The sequence below is a fragment of the Phyllostomus hastatus genome, unplaced genomic scaffold (assembly GCF_019186645.2).
Source record: "Phyllostomus hastatus isolate PE091 unplaced genomic scaffold, TTU_PhHast_1.1 phas_contig_150, whole genome shotgun sequence".
NCBI lineage: Eukaryota > Metazoa > Chordata > Mammalia > Chiroptera > Phyllostomidae > Phyllostomus > Phyllostomus hastatus.
Window position 1 is genome coordinate 3,623,951 of NW_025333611.1, and position 19,059 is coordinate 3,643,009.

General features: G+C 63.1%; 1 protein-coding gene across 1 annotated transcript in view; it reads right to left on the reverse strand.

The window, feature by feature from the left end:
- The window catches only part of HRH2 (histamine receptor H2), a 34,291-nt gene extending 15,497 nt beyond the window's left edge, over nucleotides 1-18,794 (reverse strand). Inside the window, 2 exon segments of the mRNA XM_045828958.1 lie at nucleotides 2,416-3,985; nucleotides 18,616-18,794. Coding sequence (XP_045684914.1) covers nucleotides 2,416-3,491 — 1,076 coding nt within the window. The 5' untranslated portion in view covers nucleotides 3,492-3,985; nucleotides 18,616-18,794.
- Nucleotides 18,795-19,059: the final 265 nt, after the last annotated feature.

Below are 19,059 nucleotides of genomic sequence, written 5' to 3' on the forward strand. Positions count from 1 at the left end.
TACCTCTGTTGTTGCCCAGGCCTCGGCATTGGCTGCCTCACTAGCTTGTGTCACCCGGGCCATTGAATGGACTTCTCCGAGCCTCAGTTTCCCCACCTGTAGGGTGAAGACTAAATAAACACCTACTTCACTGGGTCGCTCGGAGGATGAAAGGGCGCCATGCGTCTGAAGGGTCCGCCCCCGCCCTGGATGGACGGGGCTTCCCTGTGTTCGCTCGAGGCTCAGCCCAGAGGCCTGCTACCCGGGGCGGGCTGCCCGGGGCCTGTGCCGCCTCACCTGGTGCCCGGTGCCCACCTGAGCACCTCACCTGGTGCTCAGTCCTTGGCACGTGCTGCACCGAGCCAAGGCTCCTCAGCTGCCCCCCGAGCAGCTACAGGCGGCGTGGGGCGGGGGTCTTGCCTTACCTCCCTCTGCCCCCTTAGCCTCTGGCACGGGCGGGGATGGGGTGCCCTCACAGAGTGATCCGTGCATAGAAGCAATGGCACAACTGTAAACCTGGCAGCTAGCGGTGCCCGGGGAGCGGTAGCCCTTGTTGAGGATTACTGCGTGTTTCCCCAAGGATTAGGGGGAAGCAGCCCGTTCACCCCGAGGTCACACAGGTCAGAGCGGGAGGAAGTGGTGTGTGGGACCGAGTCGCGCTGGCGCCTTCCCAAGAGTCCGCCTCGCCCGGTTTGCTCTCTGTCTGTTGCAAGAACCGCATTAGCTCCGCCCTGGAGGCTGCTTCCTGAACGAGGGAGGGAGGCCGAACGTGGGTGGGCGTCGTGCCCACCAGGGCCGGGCGGGCGTTGTTGTGGAGAGACCCCCGCAGGCCGCTGTGAGGGTGGGTCTGCAGGGGTCGGTCCAGAGGCTGGGAGGGGGCTGGACGCAGAGGGGTAGCGGTGGGCGGCGGGACCCCCCACACCCGGCTGCTGCAGTGACCAGAGAGGGCACGAGGCCCAGGAGTCTGGTTGGGCGGTTGCCCCCACAGTGACCCTCAGAGACCGGAACCCCAGGGTGTGGGTCTGCGGTGTCCGGCCCAGCTTTTCTTGAGACCGAACACGTGCCCAGGTGGGGGTCGCAGAGCCTGCTGGCGTCCCTTAACGCACACACACTCGGGCGACTCCGGGAGGTGAGCGGGGCAGGCTGCGTGAGGGCAGACCACGTGCTCTGTGAGGTGAGGAAACTGAGGCCCGAGAGAGGCGGGACTTGCTGGAGCCAGAGGGAGCGGGCGCGGAGCTGAGACATGCTCGGAATGTCATTGCTACATGCCTGGTGCCCGGCCCGGTTCTTGGCCTTTGGTGGGAACCTGATGAATGTGAGTGAGTGAGTGAGTGAGTGAGTGAGTGAATGGCTCAGTCACACAGACCAGCATTCTGGGGCGTACAGGCATGGTCTGGGGAAGAGGAGGAAAGGGACGCTCGCTGAGCACGTCCGTGGGCCAGGTGTCCTACCAGCCAGCGTACTGTCCCTCGCTCTCTCCCGGCTCCCCAGCCCTTCCTCCCCACGGACGCGGGGAGTGGGCGTCTCTGTGTCCGTGGTGTGGTTCCCATTGAACACCCTGCGCCGGCTGTGCCGGAAGGAGACTTTGGTGGACACGAGTCTCCTTCCGGTCCTGTTGACTCTTCAGCCGGCACGCCCCCTGCAGATGAGCCTGGGGCATCCCCTCCCTGAAGTCCCCCGCGCCCCTAGCGTCCAGCGACCCCGAGCCTGTTTCTCCACGGCCGGGAGTCCGCTCTGCTCTCTTCTCCTCCCTCCAGGACCACTGCCCCAGGCCGCTTCACCGATGCCCCGTCCCCTCCTCCTCGTCCACATCTTAGGGGGCAACCTGAGCCCTCTTTCCACAGCACGGAGCCGCCTGGGTCACCCCTTCTGGCTTCCAACCCTCCGTCCTCCCCTGCGGCCCATGCATGGCACACTGTCCCAGGCCCCCCTGCCCGACTGGGCCAGTCCCCTTTCCCCTCTGACTTGCGCGCCCCCAGTGTAAGCGCTGGTGCATAGCAGGTGCTGGGAGGACCGGCTGCCTTTCTCGTTCCGCCCCCAGGGACGGGCACTCGTGCACGGCCCCTGAGGGCTGTCCCGCGGGGGTTAGGTGAGCGCCTACGGCAAGGGCTGCCGGCTCAGGGGCAGAGTCGGGCCTCAAACTTAGGACTTCTGGTGGTCAGGACAGTGCAGCTAGAACGAAGGGCCCATGAGTTCTGGATTCGGGGCCCTCGGCCCCGCTCCCAGCTCTGCGGTTCTGGGCGGGCTGTGGTCCTTTGGAAAGAGAGGTGAAGCGTTTCACCCTGAGGGGCTGCGGGTACTGTGTGGCACAGCACGAGGTTCGCAAGTGCTCACGGAGCGCGCCAGCACCTCGTGAGCAGGGCCCGCCTAAACGGTCCCCATCAGCGGGGCCCCTCCCTGTGCCCCTGCCTGGGCACGAGTCGCCGGGGAAGTTACCTGTCTGTGGCTCCACGAGGTGCCGCGGCCTCTCTCCCACTCCACTCCTGGAGCTTCAGCGGCTTCTCCTCCTGCTGCCTGGGTTCCCGGCTCTGCGTCCTGGAGAGCCGGGAGCCGTCGGCCGTCAGAGAAGGGTCGTGGGCGTAGCGGCCGGCCGACCGGCAGCGCAGGAGCTGCTGGTACGCCGTGCAGAAGTCCCTGTTCAGAGCGGCGTACAGGATGGGGTTCAGGGCCGAGTTGGCGTAGCCCAGCCACAGAACCACGGCTTCGAACACCTTGTTGATGGCATCGTCCCCGGTCAGGCCGCGGTAGACGAACACCGTGAAGTAGGGGAACCAGCAGACGATGAAGGCCCCCATCACGGCGGCCAGTGTCACCGTGGCTTTGTGCTCCCTGACGGTGGCCGCCTTCCAGGAGCCGATGTGGTGGATCCGCTTGGCCTGATCCCGCGCGATCTTGAAGATGCGGCAGTAGGTGATGCACATGACCCCCAGGGGCACGTAGAAGGTGACCAGCCCGTCCACCAGGCCGTACACCAAGTTGACCTGGACTTTGCAGGACACGATGGTGGAGTTGACCCCGCTGGTCTTGTTCCTGCTGTTCCACTCCAGGTGGATGGGCAGGAAGGACAAGGTGATGGAGACGGCCCAGATCAACACCAGGGAGACGCCGACCCGGGCCGGGGTGACCAGCACGGGGTAGCGCAGGGGGTCCGTGATGGCGTAGTACCGGTCAAGGCTGATCATGAAGAGGTTGAGGATGGAGGCCGTGCACAGCATCACGTCCAGGCTGGTGTAGATATTGCAGAGGGCCTTGCCGAAGTCCCACCTGCAGGACAGCTGGTAAACGGCCGAGAAGGGCAGCACCAGGAGGCCGAGGAGCAGGTCGGTGATGGCCAAGGACACGATGAAGCAGTTGGTCAGGCTGCGGAGCCGGCGGTTCAGGCCCACGGCCAGGCAGACGACCACGTTGCCGGCAACAGTGATGACAATGAGGACAGCGAGGGCTGCGCTGACCGCGATCTTGAACGCAGTGGAGTCGAGACAAGGGGGAGAGGTCGCATTGTTGGCCTCCATCCCGGGACACCGGAAGCTCCTTCCTCTGCCCGCAGCCCCTGGCCGCTCCTCTCCCCGCAGCCCAGTGTGTCAGCTACGCCGACCACAGGGCTCCAGGCCACCCAGCAGAGCTGAGAGGAGGTGTCCCGGCGTGCGCAGGCCACAGCGACCGGCTCGGTGCTGCCTTTCTACGAGTAAATACAGCGGTCTCCTAGGAGGTGCCGGGCGTGAGCGTGACTGGCCCAGAGGCAACGTGGGTGGCCGAGACTCCGGTCCACAGCTCGCCCCCTGCAGAGCCAGCTACCCCCAGGGACTGCAGCGGCTCTCCTCTCTCCGGGTCGTGCATGGAGACCGAGGCGCCGGAGCCTTCGCCTGGCAGCGGCTTTGGTTTTATGCGGGAGGGGTCATGTGGCGATGCGGCCGCATCCTTCTTCGTAGCTGACGACCGCCCCCATCCATGCGACAGGGGCCAAGGCCGGCCACGCCTGCCTCCTGGGAGCGCTGGGGAGCAGGAGCTGAAAACGCAAAGGGTGAGTGTTGAGCACCTTGAACCCAGACCAAGAGAGTGACCCGATTCACGGTGATTCTCGCTAGACCTTGGCCTCCCTGAGAGATACCAGGAGGCCAGGGTAAGGGCCTCTTCTGAGGAGGCGCCGTGGCCGGCGGGGTGTGCGGTGCGGGAGGGAGTCGGGGTACAAGGGGGTTGACCTCGGGTCACTGCGCGAGGTACGGTTGGAGGAACTGTTTCCACCGGAGAAAGAAAGATCTGGACAGAGGCTCCGGGCTCCAGGAGGCGGGCCGCGTCTGCCCGTTTCGTGCCGGTGCCCCACGGGTAGGCACTAAGACTCTGATGGACAGATCATAAACTGAACGAATGAGTAAACAAACGCAAGGAATTTACTCTGAGGCCGTGCCGAGAGCAGGTGTTGCCCAGAATGCCGTCGTGCCCTCGATCAAGGGCCGACCGCTGTCTCAGGAAGGTGTTCTCTGCTCCGTGTCCCACGTGGTCTCGGCTGCAGGGACTCAGCTCTGGCACCTGGAGGGGACGCCACTGCCACAGGCGGGCACGTGAGCGAGTGGACCTGTGCTCCAAGGAGACCTGACTATAGGCGGTGGGTGACCTTTGAATTTCACATGAACTTCACACGGCACAAAATATGTGTCTTTATATTTTCTCCAACCCTATACAACTACTTCCAAACGATTGGAAAATGTAATAGCCGTTCCTAGTTCGCGGGCAGCACGGACCCAGGCAGAGGGCAGGGCTTACGGCCGTCGAGGTCGGCCAACCGCACCCCAGCCGGCCCCTGCTCTACCCACTGCCCGACATCTTGTCCTGTTCGGCAACCGCGTGGCCCCGCATCCGGGTCGGCTGCCACGGAACTCACGGAACTCACGGAATCTCTCGAATAGCTGCGTAACCAGGGCCGGCCACGGTGCATCATCCTCCTGCCACGAGTATCTGGGTGGTTTCCAATCCCTTCCTCCCCGTCTTCCCATCTGGTCCCACTGAAAGCATCCCTGCAATACAGCAGCGGCACCCGCAATGCCTCCTGGTTGCATCTCAGAGATGACCTCCTAGTGGTGAGTATGCTACCACCCCAATGGATGCGAAACACGCACAAGGCCCTGCTGGACCGCTGGACCCTAGCACGGCAGCTCTTCCTGGTTTCCCCCGGCACTGACAGTCTCCTGGGGTCCGGGAGTGTGCGGAAAGCCGGCTGACCGCAGGACCTCTCGGAAGCAACCTAACCTCCATGTGACATCATTTAAGCCTCTCCCAGGCTCTCGCTTGCGGTGGTTCTGCCCCCGGAACGTGAGAAGCACCATTTAATCATAACCACTGTCGTGGTGCGGGGGTCACGGCTCCTGGATGCCTGCCGCCGCTCCAGCCGGCTCAGCCACTCGGCCCCACGAACTGCGCCTCTGGGTGTTATTTTTAGAAGATCTTTTCATTACATAAAAAGCCCAGATAGCACGGCTCTCACCAGCACACTCAACTCTGGGGACGTAGCAGCAAGGGTAATTTTTTTTTTTTTTTGAGGATCCTTCTTTCTGATCAAAATATTCTCTGAGTTTCCTTAGCAGCGCGGTATAGGTATTTTGGCATTGGCCCGCCGTTTTAGTTAATGTTTGGGGGTTTTCCAAATGGAATGAACTGGTGTCATATATAATTAGAAATTCATCCCTCCCTCTTCCTCCCCCCCCACTTCCTCCTTCCTTCCTTCTTTCTCTCCCTCCCTCTGTTCTATTCAAACGCTTCTCAGAACCTCGGATGTGCCAAATGCTGGTTGCAGGTGCTGGGGGCACAGCAGCGACCGAAATAGCAGTGGTTCCATTTTCCCACGAGCACCACATCTGCTGTGTTTCTGCTCTGCAGCTCAGTACCAGAAGTTTCTGGTGACCGTTTGCATGGATCACAGCCCACCCCAAACCCTGGGGATAGAATGACTGCTGCAGGGGGCCGTGGCCCCTTGACGACCATCGTCATCCTTGTCACCATCACAGCCAACGTAAAAAACCCCTCCCTGACTTTCCTTTCAAACTTGCAAAGCAATGACATGCTTATTGCAGCAAACCAAGTGTCCCGACGTATACAGGAGGGGCCAACTATTTGGGTGTCACACACCCAAGCCCTCACGCCCGGGAGGTGTCTGTTGCCGACTGTGGGGTGTGATGGGTCCCTTGTCTCTCTGTGCCTCTGCGTGGACACAGGCACACCCCGGACACTGTTGCATACACACTGTACACGGTACTCAGCGACTTTCCTTAACCTCTTTACAAATTACCATCATACAGTGGACGCCCTGCCAGGTCACTCAGACCCCACTCGTCCTCCTGGGACAGTAGGCTGCGGCCATGTGACCCCTGCTGGGCAAAGGTGGAAGAAGAAGGACATGGGATGGACACTTGGGTGTCCGTCAGCAGGAGGATGGTTCGGCAAATCACGGCACAGCTGTCCGGGAGGGCGGTCTGGGGCAAGGCGATGTCACGCGCGTTAGGTAAAACGTCATTTCGCCCTCGCCACAGGGAAGTCGCTGCTCCGGGTAGCAGCGGAGGGGAGTGAGGCTCAGGGAGGCCCCGTGGCAGGCAGTGCGCCCTTGGCAGCGGCCGGGGAGCCTGCATCCAGGGCCAGCTCACGCCGCCGCAGGGGGGCCTGCGCTTGGGCCGGACTCCAGCACGTGCCCCAGCTGGGTCTGTGTCCTGACTTCGCCGTCCCGGCAGCCGGCCCCGCCCCGAACACAGCACTTCTCGCTCCTGCCCTCACCCTCTCCTTCACCGGCAGCGCCCTGTTCACTTCCCTCCTCTCCCTTCAAGGCCCAGCTCCAGTGCCTCCGCCCCCTGGATGCCTGGAGGCCGGAGCTCCGCCCCCTGCTGCTCTGTGTACCAGGTCATCCCCTCCGCACCCGCTGCCTCGCCTTGTTAATACGGCTCTGGGTCGGCCCTCGGGCGGGGCCTGGATCTCGGCCACCCCTCTCCACGCCCCATCTACCTGTCCATCCGTCCGTCCGTCCATCTATCTGGACATCCGTCCATGCAGTATTTCCTGTCGGCTACGCAACAGGAGTGTGCACGTGCGTGGGTGCGTGGGTGCGTGGGTGCAGCCTCCTTGGAAGCTGGAGGGTGCGCACCTGAGACGCGGCAGGTCTGGGCAGGACGTCTAACTGGGTAGGAGCAAACGGGCCTGTCTCCTTCCCAACATTGTATAGAGAACATTTTCAAACATACACACGAAAAGTTGGAAAAAACCAACACAATGTACATTCATTCGATCCTGTCCAACTGTCGGTGCAGATTCAGTGACTGTCTGTTCTGTGTGTGGAGGGGGGAGGCAGGGAGAGGGAGAGGAAGGCACGACATTCAGCGCAGCCGGCCTCGGCGCCCCTCCCCCCGCCGCAGGGGCTGACCGCGGGCTGCAGGCGCACACGCCGCGCGGCTTCCTCTCACGTCTTCTCATCCGGGCCCTAGTGGCCTTCGAAAAGGCATTTTTCTGGAGAACTTTCTGCCCCCCCCCGCCCCGGGGAGGCTTCTGACATTTACCGACAGGCATCACCCAGCAAACGGGGCCCTAACGTGGGGCCCCGGCCGACTCAGTGCCTACTCCGTGCCGTGGCTCTCAGAGGCCGCGCCGGCCGGTTGGCCCTCGAGGGCCGCCACAGCTGAGCGGGTTAGATGTGCTGGACGCGCAGGTAGATGCGTGTGAAACCCCCGCGCCGGGCTCGGTGCCGGGGGGCTGCTCCGACCACTGTGCCTTGGGTGTCTCTCAGTATAGAGCTTGGCGTGGCATTCAAGGCTCTCCGTGACCTGGTTCTGTCTCGGTCTTGAGCCTCAGCTCCTGCCTGCTGTGTGCCCTTCGGTGTCCCAGAGCAACACTCTGAGAAACACAGCTCTGGTGGCGTTTAATTCCTCCTGCTTTGGAAAGGACCAGGCCCACCCTGATTCTGTGCCTTTGCACACGCTGTTCCACTGCCTGGAATGCCCTTCCTCCCTTCCACACCTGGTGAGTGCTCACTCTTCCTTAAAGACCTGGCCTCTTCTGTCACCTCCTCCAGGAAGTCTTCCAGAGGTTCTTGCTCCGTCCTCTCTCACTTCCACCTTCCACTCGCACCTCTGACAGAGGCTTGTGCTTTCTGGGGTGCACAGGAAGGAGGGATTCCTTAGCCCCGCTGGATAGAATTTTGAGTTTTCGGGGGCCCAGGAAAACTCTCCTAGTGGGGTCCTTGGCGATTCACCATCAGAATGTATCTCCCCAGGAAGTGGGTTGCTGTGGGTGGTACCTGGGATACCATTTCCCTCCTGGATCTTGCCATCTAGCGGCAACAAAAAGGGGGGCTCGGAGGGTCAGGGGTCACGCACCATCAGAGGTGTCACTCGGAGGCAAACCCAGGTCCGCCCAATGCCCCAACTCCCCTCTCCCGGCTTCTCACGAAATCTCGGACGAAATGCCACTGGCGGAACGCTCTGATCGCCGGCTGCGGGGGTGAGGCCGTCCAGCAAAGAAGCGGTGTGGGGCCGGGGTCTCCTCCGCGTCCGATCCAACGAACACTAAGTCCAGCACTTCCTTTTTTCCTTGCTCACCGGGCGGTGAAGCGAAGTTCCCTCTCTGGTCTGAGTGCGTGAGCCCGGGCACAGCGCTCGGGGAGCTGGCGGTGGTGCACGCAGCCAGCCTTCTCGGGGGAACCAGTTAGGGCTCCTCTGATTGGGATTCTCACGCGGCCCAGAAGATGAATCTGATTTTTCTAGTTAATAACTCAGAGCAGGAAAGTAAACGGTATTCATCAGGCAACCCCGTGCGCGAGGCAGCACTGGGCGGTTGTGAGGAGTGGGGCTTTGGACTCATATTCTGCAGAAACGGCCACTCAGAGAAGCCAGGGGAGCCCCGGGGGCTGGAAGCAAGGACTTTGGCATCGACCAGACCTGGGTTCTAATTCCGGGGCTGTCGTCCAATAGCAGGTGACCTTGGGCGCATCACTGCAGGTTCCTCAAGCCTCCGTTTCCGCATGTGTAAGACGGGAGTGATAACACGTCCTCTTTCACTCGGCGGATGTGGAAATGCAGAGGGCGCAGGTATGGAGAACAGCGCCTGGCCCGTGGCCGGTCATGTCAAGATGGTTGGACAGCGACGCACATTCAGTAGAAATCATTCTCCCAGTTTTGGAGTCTGATCTGCTCCTGCGTTAGCGGGACGTGGTGGGCACTCTCTCCTGGTGCTGGACGGCAGCCACGAGCGTGACCCAGGGTCAGCCCCACGACTACAAGTGAGCAACTTGAGCAACCGACACGCATCTCCAGCGTAGTATCGAATGCGTTTTCTAGCTGCAACATTTTGAACTTAATGATGGTTTATTGGGATGTAACCTTGTGGTAAGTTGAGGAGCATCTGTGTTTCATAGTGACAGAGATGTTACTTTTGTTATTGTCCAAAGCCACCCTCTGTCGTTGTTGAGCGCCTTTCACGCACAGACATTGTGCTGGGTCCTGGGGCCCAGGGGCGAGCATGGCAGACGCCTCTTGGAGCTTCTCTTACGGTGGCAGAGACTGGCGATTGCACAGTGATACGTAATGGGGGACCAGAGCCGGTCTGGGGGATGCTGAGGATTCCTGAGGTGGAGATTTTTGAGGGGCAGGGGGCAACTCAGGGAAGATGGGGACACGCAGGTTTCAGACAGGGAGAATGGTCCCTGCGAGAGCTTGGAGGCGGGGATGGTGGGTTTTAACACTGGGGAGGGGAGTGGGGGCGAGGGTGCACACGGATGGAGGTGATGTGGCTGGAAGGCAGGGAAGGCAGGGAGGGGCTCCGGGTCCCGCCCACCTGCAGTGCACTAGGGGCTGGGGGTGGCAGCCCCGGGGAGGCCTGAGCCGGCCCTGCTGGCCACCCCAGTTATCCCCATGCCCTGGGTCCCGGGGAGGCAGTTTCCCACCTCCATGAGCCATAACTGCTTCCCAGCACTCTCCACCTAGAATTGGCCGGGTCATGCGTTCTGAGCCCCTGGGACTGTGCGTATCGGAGGGCCCCCCAGCAGCAGCCCCCCGGGAGCTCTGTCCCCCGTCAGGAACCCCACACGGGTCCCAGAAGCAGGGACGCGTGTGCCTTTAGCTCGTCCCACGGAGAAAGAAGCCGTCCCCCGGGCTCTCAAGGCAACGGCAGGACTCTCTGCACTCGCAGCAGGAAGCACGCCCTCCTTCGCAACGTCCGTCCGCGCTGCTTTCCTCCCCGCGGCTGCAGACCTGTAGAGCCCTCCCCGCAGTGCGCTGGGTGTCGGGTGCCAGAGCCTTGCGAGACAGGAAAGGGTTGAGGCTGCTCCCGGGAGAGAGAGGCCCAGCCTCCCAGCGGTCTGAGCTTTGGGCCCACCCTTCCATTTCTTCTGAGCCACCTGGGGCCCAAAGCCAGGGGCCGTCCTCAAGGGCACCTCGTTCCGTGCATCGAGGGCCCCTCGGTGAGCCCCTCTGTGCAGCTCAGTGGCAGGCGTTGTCTGGGGTTTGGGGCGGGTTCTGGAACCGCTGCTCTGGGCCTGGGGTGGGAGGAGCCCCACCCACCGCTCCGACGGGCACCCTGGAGCCCTGAGCCGCACAGTCTGGCTGAGGAATGTCGGCGCCGGGGGCCTCGCAGGGAGGCCTGGACCGGAAGCCAGGACCCTGCTGCGCATGCGCGGGTCATTTCGTGTCTCTGTGTGGCAGGGTGATTACTATCCCCACGTGACAGATTGTGAAACTCAGGTCCAGAGAGGGTAAGCCACAGGTCCAAGGCCACACGGCTGCGAAAGAGGCAGGCGGGGCTCTGGAACCAGGCCTGGTTCCCCCAGGCTGTCTGCATCCAGAGCCACCCCCGTACGCCGACTCCACCCTCCACCCCTGAGCACATGCCCCAGGTCCAGTTCATTCCCTGGTGGCGGTGATGACACCTGGTGATGACAGATTCCCTGAGTTATTATTTGCCTGAGACAGTCCGTATCTCCCCGTTGTTTCCTAAAATCAAGGTAGAAGGCACAGATATAGCCGTTTTGAAGTGCACAGCTCAGCAGCGTTCTGTACCTTTACCGTGTGCTGCGGCCACCACCCCTCTGTCTGCTTCCAGAACCCTTTCGTTCCCTGAGAAGGAATCCCATCCACGTGGGGCCATCACCCCCAACCTCCCTGGCCATGCTCCCCGGCCACCACCAGCCTGCTTTATGGCTCCGTGCACCCGCCCCTTCCAGATACGGCGGGCACAGAGTGTGTCCGCACTGGGAAGTGTGGGCCGGGGGAGGTCCCCTGCCTCTCTTTCCTACCCTCTGCCTCCCCTCCACCGCCCCGGGTGCTCAGGCTGAGTGTTGTCCTCAGGCGTCATCCTCGACCACCGCCGTCCCCACCCCCACATCCAGCCCATCAGCAAGGCCGGCGGCCGCTGCCTCGGAAATACACCTCTCTTGGACGGGGCTCCTCTTTTTGGCTGCCGCCACCACGCCAGTCCTGCTCTGAGCCAGCACCACCTCGGGCCCGGGCTGCTGCAACTGCTCTCCACCACCTCCCTGAGCTCCCTCTGCTCGCTCACCCGCCCCCCGCCCCCGCCCCTCTCCAGCCCACGCTGTCCGGTTCCACTTCCCCAGGGCTCACGAGCCCGTTGGGAGATGCACTCCACCTCTCCGACCTCTTGCGTGTCGCCGTGGGCCTCAGCAGGTACCTGGCCGCACCGACCTCGCTGCTGCGCCCTGGACACGCCGGCACCCCGTCTCCGGGCTCTGCTGGACATCCGTGTCCATGCAGCGGCGCAAACGTCAGCCCCACCGAGGGGCCCTCCTCGGCCCCCAAGGCCAACCTGACCACTCTGCCCCATTCCGCCACTGGGCCTTCTGCGTGCACTACTGTCCTCGCCCCGCTGGAAGGTGGGCGCGAGGGGGCCAGGCTCCACCCCGCGGGCGCTGCCTGGGGCTCAGTAAATGTCCACACTCCCTGGTGCGACTAAATGCCATCGGAAACAGCCATCAGAGCAGGGTGCTATTCCATTTGCCAGGCACTCGGAGAGCTCTGGGCAATGTTCTAAGTGCTTTACACGCCGGTACTTCATGCTACTTAATCTCGGCAGCCGCCCCGTGACACAGACACCACTAGTCACTTCCACTTTGTAGGTGAGGAAGTTGAGGTTCATGGCATTTTGCGACTTGGCCGAAGTCCAGTGACAGCAGTGGGTCGTGGGCACCTGTGGGGAACGGCCGGTGTGGGGGAGGTTTCGGGGCAGAGGGCGGACTGGGCCGCGCGAAAGTCCTGCCTTTGCGCTCCTGGGGAAGGTGAGGGTCGGGTTGCCCATGTTTGCGGCGAAGCCCAGATCTCTGCCGCCGGGGGGCAGACCGCCCAGGGTGCAGGGGCCCCCGAGGAACGGGCCCTGGGCTGGCAGTGTGGGCCAGAGCGTGAGTCCCTGCTGTGGCTCTGCGTGTCGGTATTACCTCCAGTAAGTTCTCTGGCCCCTGTTTCCTCAGCAGAAAGGTCAGGAGACGGGCTTGGAACCTCAAAGGTTTCTGCCAGGAACCCCGAGCGTGTGCGTGTAGAGCGGGTAGGAGGGAAGGGGTCACAGGCTCCCGAAATAACAACATGGGAGGGGGAGATCTGGGGGGAACCAGGACGCGCTGGCCACCCGGTGTCCGGGGACCCTTCTGCAGCATCCCAGAGAGGGGGCCCCCTCTCCTTGCACCGCTCCGGTGACTGGGGGGGCGGGGGCTCAGGGGGCCTTCCTGTCTTACAAGGTGATCGCCGGTCAGCCACGCCACTTCCAGACAGTACAGAGCCACGCACGCTCTTCCTCTCGGAGTCCTTGCCCGGCCGCCCAGCGAGCACCCTGTGATGCAGGCACGCCCCACAGAAGAGACAAATCGCATGTAGCTGTTCAGTGGGAAGAGCCGCCGCCGCTGACGAGCAGTCACAGTGCTACCTTTGGACGCCCAGTGAAACATGTGTCACTTGTCTTTTGTGGTTTTCCTCTAGCTCTGGCACATGTGCGCGTAGGTCTGTGTGAGTTTGCAGAGATTTTTGTAGGTTTCCCAGGAGCCCCGAGGCCAGAGAACCAGCCCGGTTTCTGGGCAGCCCCGCAGCTCCCCAGGTGTCTGCTTCTCCAGGGCAACAGCCCTCACCCTCCACCGAACCCTCCCCACCCCCATCTGCCCCCATCACCAGGGCCACGCCCGCTGCTCCCGCCGGGCTCTGTGCTCTCCGTGATTACTGCCTCACCACCACTAAGATTACTGATTACTGATGACTGCCCTAACCGCCGCCACCACCACCACCGGCAGCCCCACCTCCATCTCCGCCACCACTTCCAGCGGCAGCGGCAGCAGCAGCAGCGGCAGCCACAGGAGCTGCCCCGCCACCCTGCGCTTCCCTTCCCCTGTCCCTCTCCCTCCCAGCCTCCCCTCAGGAGGTGGTGCCCTTCCAGCAAGGCCCAGCTCGGCTCTTCCAGACAAAAGTCCCGCCGCCGCTAGGTCACCTTGCCGCCTGCACGCTATCGGCTGCAAACAGCTAACGCTTGCCAGGAACGTGTTTACGCACGTCGGGTCCACCGTCCTCCCTGCCCTCCCCACCCACATCTGTGGTGGCCCTTCCCCACGCTCACTCCGAGTCCCGCGGGAGGGCCCTGGGGAGCAGTCAGAGTGGAACCCAGGTAGCTGGTCCTGGAAGTGTCTTGCTCTGAAGGGGAACTGGCCTCAGAGCAAACGTGGCACGGAGAGGGTGGTGCCTGGGCTGGGCCCGCGCAGCCGGGGGTGCAGCTTGCCTGCCCCACCCCGTTTCCCAGACCTCACTCCTGCCAGCCCCACCTCCACGAGTTTTGCCAAATGCACAAGATACCAGCTCTATTTTTTTTTACTTCGCATTTTTTAAAGCGATCGAATGTATTGCAAAGGGAATTGTTTTATGGTTACAGGAACTACCGGGGTCGCTTTCCCTCGGGTATGTCACCCTGAAAATGCAGGCCGTGGGAACACAACCATCGTTGGTGAATTCCTTGTAGCTGCCGCTGCCCCGAGAGCCCGGCCTCTCCCTCTCCTCGGGAGGAAGGCGGGCTGGCCTGTGCTCGAGGGGCTGTGCAGGACCACCTGAGCCCTCCTCAGGACCCCAGGGCTACCTGCCCCACGCTCACCCCAGGGGCCAGCTCTGTGTAGTGCGCAGGAGCCAGGAAACCGTCCAGGCTCAGTTTTCCCGCCTGTGAAATGGGAAGATGACGTGGGCCGGTGCAGTGATGGTGCTGAGTGTAGTGGCCCCTCAGAGCGTCGCTCCCGTCCCCACGGCCGTTCCCCGGTCTGCCCTTCGGTGAGAGAAGGCGCCGGAGGCTGCCGCCGTGGGGGCGTCGTGAGCACTGACACCGAGCCCGGGCCTCCCTCCGGGAGAGCGAGCAGGGCCGGCTTGTGGGCGGCCCCGACGGTCTGCAAGGCCAGGCGGGGCTGTGCTCCGTCGGAAGGCCAGGCCCCCCGACCTGCCCCGCGCCCCACCCTCATCTCAGCCTCCGGCCCCCTGTGGGGAAGGACTCTCGCAGCAGCTGGGGGTCCCGCTCCCAGCTCTGCTCTCACCGTGAGGCCCTGCTGGCCAGGCTACTTCGCTTTCAGCCCAGTTTCTCTTCCTGTGAAACGGGGGCGATAATCCCAACCACACAGGGCCAGGTGGGGGGCGGGGCGGTCCAGGGGCCCGTGGGGCTGAAGGGCAAGAAGCTCCCAGAACTGGCCACCGGGGTTGCATTCTGGCCCCACGGCTTCTCCCTGCAGGGCGATAGGGAGCGGCAGCTCGGTATCTCCGCCTCAGATGCCTCAGCTGGCGGAAGGAAGCAGCTGGAGACCCGGTTATCTGGCCGCTGGGAGGAGTGAATGGCCGGGCACTCACAGAGCTCGGTGGGTGTGAGCTCACGTGGTGCACGAGCGGTTGGCACAACGCTGGGCCGGGCCTGGCCCTGCCTTCCTCCAGCGCCCCAGGGAGCTTCCTCCCCTCCTGCCATCACACCGCCTGTGCCCCAGGCCCCCAGAGGGCCTCGCGCATGCTCAGGGAGGGTTTGGAGGTGAGAAGACTACTCTCCCGGGGAAACCAAGCCATTCCGGAGCCGAACGTGGCCGGGGTGTCCGGTCCTTCCTAGAGCTGTTGACAGTCCCCTCTGCTGTTCCTGGAGTCCGGGCACCAAGTCAAAGCAGCCTGTCCCCACGTGGAGACTGTCCCCACGGGGCTGGCAGCAACCAGCCACTCCGCCAGCTCTGATCCGGGACCAACTTGGCTCCAGCCACCTTGCTCTCACGGACACGGTGCTGGGCCCGTGCCTCCCCCGGCAGTGCCGTCGCGCAGAAGCCAGGACCCGAGAGGGGCCGGGTCAGCAGAGCCCGGGGACACCAGCCAGGGTGCCCCTGCTAGTCTCAGGTGGCGCGGGGGCTCGCCCAGGTTCACACGGTGACGAGGGGCATCGTCATGTCTGCACCCGGTTCCTCCAGCTCTTATCAGATAGTAAAAAATGTGTGTGTGCGTGTGTGTGTGCGTGTGTGTGTGAAAAGAAGCTTTGAAACGTGCTAGAAAGGGCCTGGGAGGCGCTAGCCCCCGAGACAGAGAGGGCAGGGACGGCCCCGCCGAGGCTGACCCAAGACAGGCTTTGCCAGTGGCGGTTGGGCAGGGGAGACGGCCCACGGAAAGGGCTCGAGTGGGGGGCCCGGGGGGCGCCCAGCGCGCCGCCCGGAGGCCCGTGCGGCCAGGGCGGACGGAGCGCGGGAGGAGCGGTGCGGCCCACACGGGCGAGCACAGCCCCGCGGCCAGGCCTCTGTCGGGTCTGCATTTGCGTCCCAGTGAGGGAAGACACGGCGAGGTTTTAAGAGACGACTCCGGCCTGCACAGACGGTTCTGCCGACCAGGCACACCGGTGGCCGAGGAGCACGGGAAAGGGTGCCCACGCTCATCAGCCACCGGGGGGTGCGGACCAACGCCACAATGCGGCGGCACACAGGCCTATCAAGAGCACACAGTAAGAACACAGTGGATGTCAGACATTAATCATTTAGTATTTCAGCCCTGGCTGGTGTGGCTCAACGGATTGAGTGCTGGCCTGCGAACCAAAGGGTCACCGGTTCGACTCCCAGTCAGGGCACACGCCTGGGCTGCGGGCCAGGTCCCCAGTGAGGGGCACGCTAGAGGCAACCGCACATTGATGTTTCTCCTCCTCTCTATCCCCCTCCCTTCCCCTCTCTACAAATAAATAAATAAAATCTTTTAAAAAAATTTTAGTATTTCTTTCCCTTCCAAAGGGCCAGCCAGACCCCAACGCAGAGGCTGCCCTATCATTGACAAGTGTCCACGTGCCAGCCCTGTCTCGGGTGCCGACCAGGAGGAGGTGGGAGTGGTTCTCTTGTCACCAGAAGCCGGACAGTTCCATGCCTGCTCATTGCTGACATGCGTGCTCCCTGCATAGACTGTGGGAAGTTCGGGAATGACGGGGTCAGGGGGCAGGCCCCCCACAGTGCTGCCACCCACTGGTGAACCCTGCTCACGCCCTTGGGCTCCTTTCCTTCCAGTCTTTTTTTCACAAGTGCCTGCCCCAGATCTGGGATCTCGCCATATACATGCACACGCATAACCACGTCTCCACTCATTAACAACTCTCCATCTTTAGCGGCAACATGGTGTCTCAGAGCTTGATTGATCCCTCTTGTCGGACATCCAGGCACTCGCTGGCTGTCGATGAGTATGTTCGCTTTTGGAAGGGCCCTTGATCACTTCCCATCATCCGGTGTGGGTGTCCACGTCTTATTTTAAAACACTTTTTGGCAAAGAAACCTCTCTAGCCTGCCTGAACTGTATTTTCCCACCAGCAGGAAGTTCCTCCCAGGGACTGAGCCAAATTCTCGTAACTGGGTCTTAATCCCGTTTCCCCTTCCCTGGGGCGCTGGTGCAGATGGGCCGCAGCCTCCTCGTGTCCCCCTCAGAGGCCTCCGCTGGGGGGGTCGGCGGAGCTAGCCCTCGGCGGAGGAGGGGGCACAGAGAGCGCTCGTGAGGCCGGGAGACGCAGCCTGGGCCCGGGGTTAGCGGAGACGAGGTTCCTGTGGACAGCAGACGGAGCGGTGCAGGAAGGAAGGAGGAGCAGGTGGGACGGGCGTCACCCTGCTCTCTGCCTCCCATGCGGTGTTGACAGTGAACTTCCTTCCTTCTAGGCCCCTTGAGAAATCACTTGGCAAAGGCACCCCAGCCCCACCGCCAGCGTCCAGGCTCACCCTCCTGGGGATTAGGTAGCAGCCCTTCCTATTACACACGGGACCAGGGAAAATCCATGCAGATCGGGCTGCCACCTGCCAGGTGCCTGGCCTGGTGCCACTCGCCCTTCACAGCCCACCGTGGGGCTGGCGTGGGGCTGTGGGCGGCCGTCCGGAGCCAGGCAGGCCCGGGGCCAGTGCCAGCACGGGTGGCCCTGTGGCCATCACAGACCCCCAGCAGCCTGGTTTCCCTCATCTGCAGAGCAGGGTCTAGCGGCACCGCCTCCCGGGATCGCCGAGATGACTGGAGCCACTGCTGTGCAGGCTGCGCGGGGCAGCTGCCGGAGAAGTGTTGTCTTCTCGTTCTGCTCAGTTCTCGCCCCGCCTCAGGGTCAGAGGGGACAATCAGTGTGTCCATCTAGTTGTCGCTCATAACCTACAGGGAACTCGTCCGTAGGTAAGAGTGTATAACTTCCTATCCTATTGCAAACAGGAGACTGAGGTTCTGAGATAAAACCAGGAATCTCTACGGGGCATAAAGTGTCATCTCACAGATTTCATGTCCTAGAGAACCATCGGGATGTGTGTCTGGGCTGGGCGGGGGGGTGGTGGTGGGGTCTCCTGCCCTGCCTCCATTCCCCGGGCCCTGCTTCGTGCCGGGATGGACCACTAACCCTCTCCAGTAAAGGAGACCAGAGAGGACCTGGTGATGACAGATGAGTTCCAGGGGGGCACAGGGGATGGGGTGCCCTGGACTCTGGGCCCCCAGGTTAGGGCAGGACAGATGCCTGGTAGAGGGACCCCCCAGCGTGCAGGTGCTTCCCTGCCCCCCTCCTGATCCCTACTCCATCTCGAAGCCAGCGTCAGCGTGACCCTTCATGGGGGGGAAACTGAGGCACTCTCGCTGAAGGCCAGCGGCATTGTTTAAGCAGGCGAACCAGGGTTCTAGCCGAGGCCACTTGCCCGGCTCACCCCAGGGGTGACCCTCTCTCCAGATGCCCCTGAAGGACAACGCCCGCCGGGCTGATGGCTGTGCATCCTCGCCCCCAGCGTGGGGCCGCAGCCCTGGAGGACCGAGCCCCCTCCTCGCCGCCCGGGCCCTCTGCCGGCCTCCCTCCGGCAGAAAGCGGCTTCGTGCTCCAGTGCCTCCACCCAGACCCGGGGTCGGACCGGACACTGTTTCTGCACACGCGGACTTTGCAAGTCCAACCCCACGTGGGCAGAGGGGGCGCACGCCGAACCCCAACCCCGGGCAGACCGGCACTGCATCCCGTGCTCGAGGCACCCCACCCCGGGGAGGAGTGCGTACGACCCCGAGGGCCACAGAGAAGAAAGTGAAGCTGCCAGGCTGGGGGACTCGCCCAAGGTCACGCACAGCCAGGGAGCAGCAGTGCGGCTCCGACCTGAGCAGGCACAGCCTGGGACCCCACCCAAGCCCGGGCCCCTCAGGGAGGGGGCGCCTGAGTTACCTGGGGCCGCTGCTGCCCGGCGTGGGGCCGGCTCTCCCTGGTCCCGCGCCGCCCGCGCCAGCTCCGACGGCTCCGGCTGGGATGCAGAGGACAGCCCGTGCCCCGAGCCCAGCCTCGTACTCACTTCCTGGTCTCCGCCTCCAACTCGCTCCTCCTCGCGCTCCACTGCCTTCCTCTCCTTTCTCTCCAAGTCTCCCTCCCTCCCGTCCCCTCCTCCCCTGGCCGCCGCCGCTGCAGGCACAGCGCCCCTGCTCCTCTCCCTGTCCCCCTCGCTCACCACTCTCTTTTCCTCTTTCCTGCACCCTCTTCCCTCCCCTCTCTGGCTCTGACACCACCCCCTCCCTCTTCCTTTCCGTCAGCTGCCTGCTCTTTCTCTCACATCATCGTTCCCCAGTTCCCTAGCCCCTTGCCCACACCCCCTGCGGCCAGGCCAGGCACCCAGCG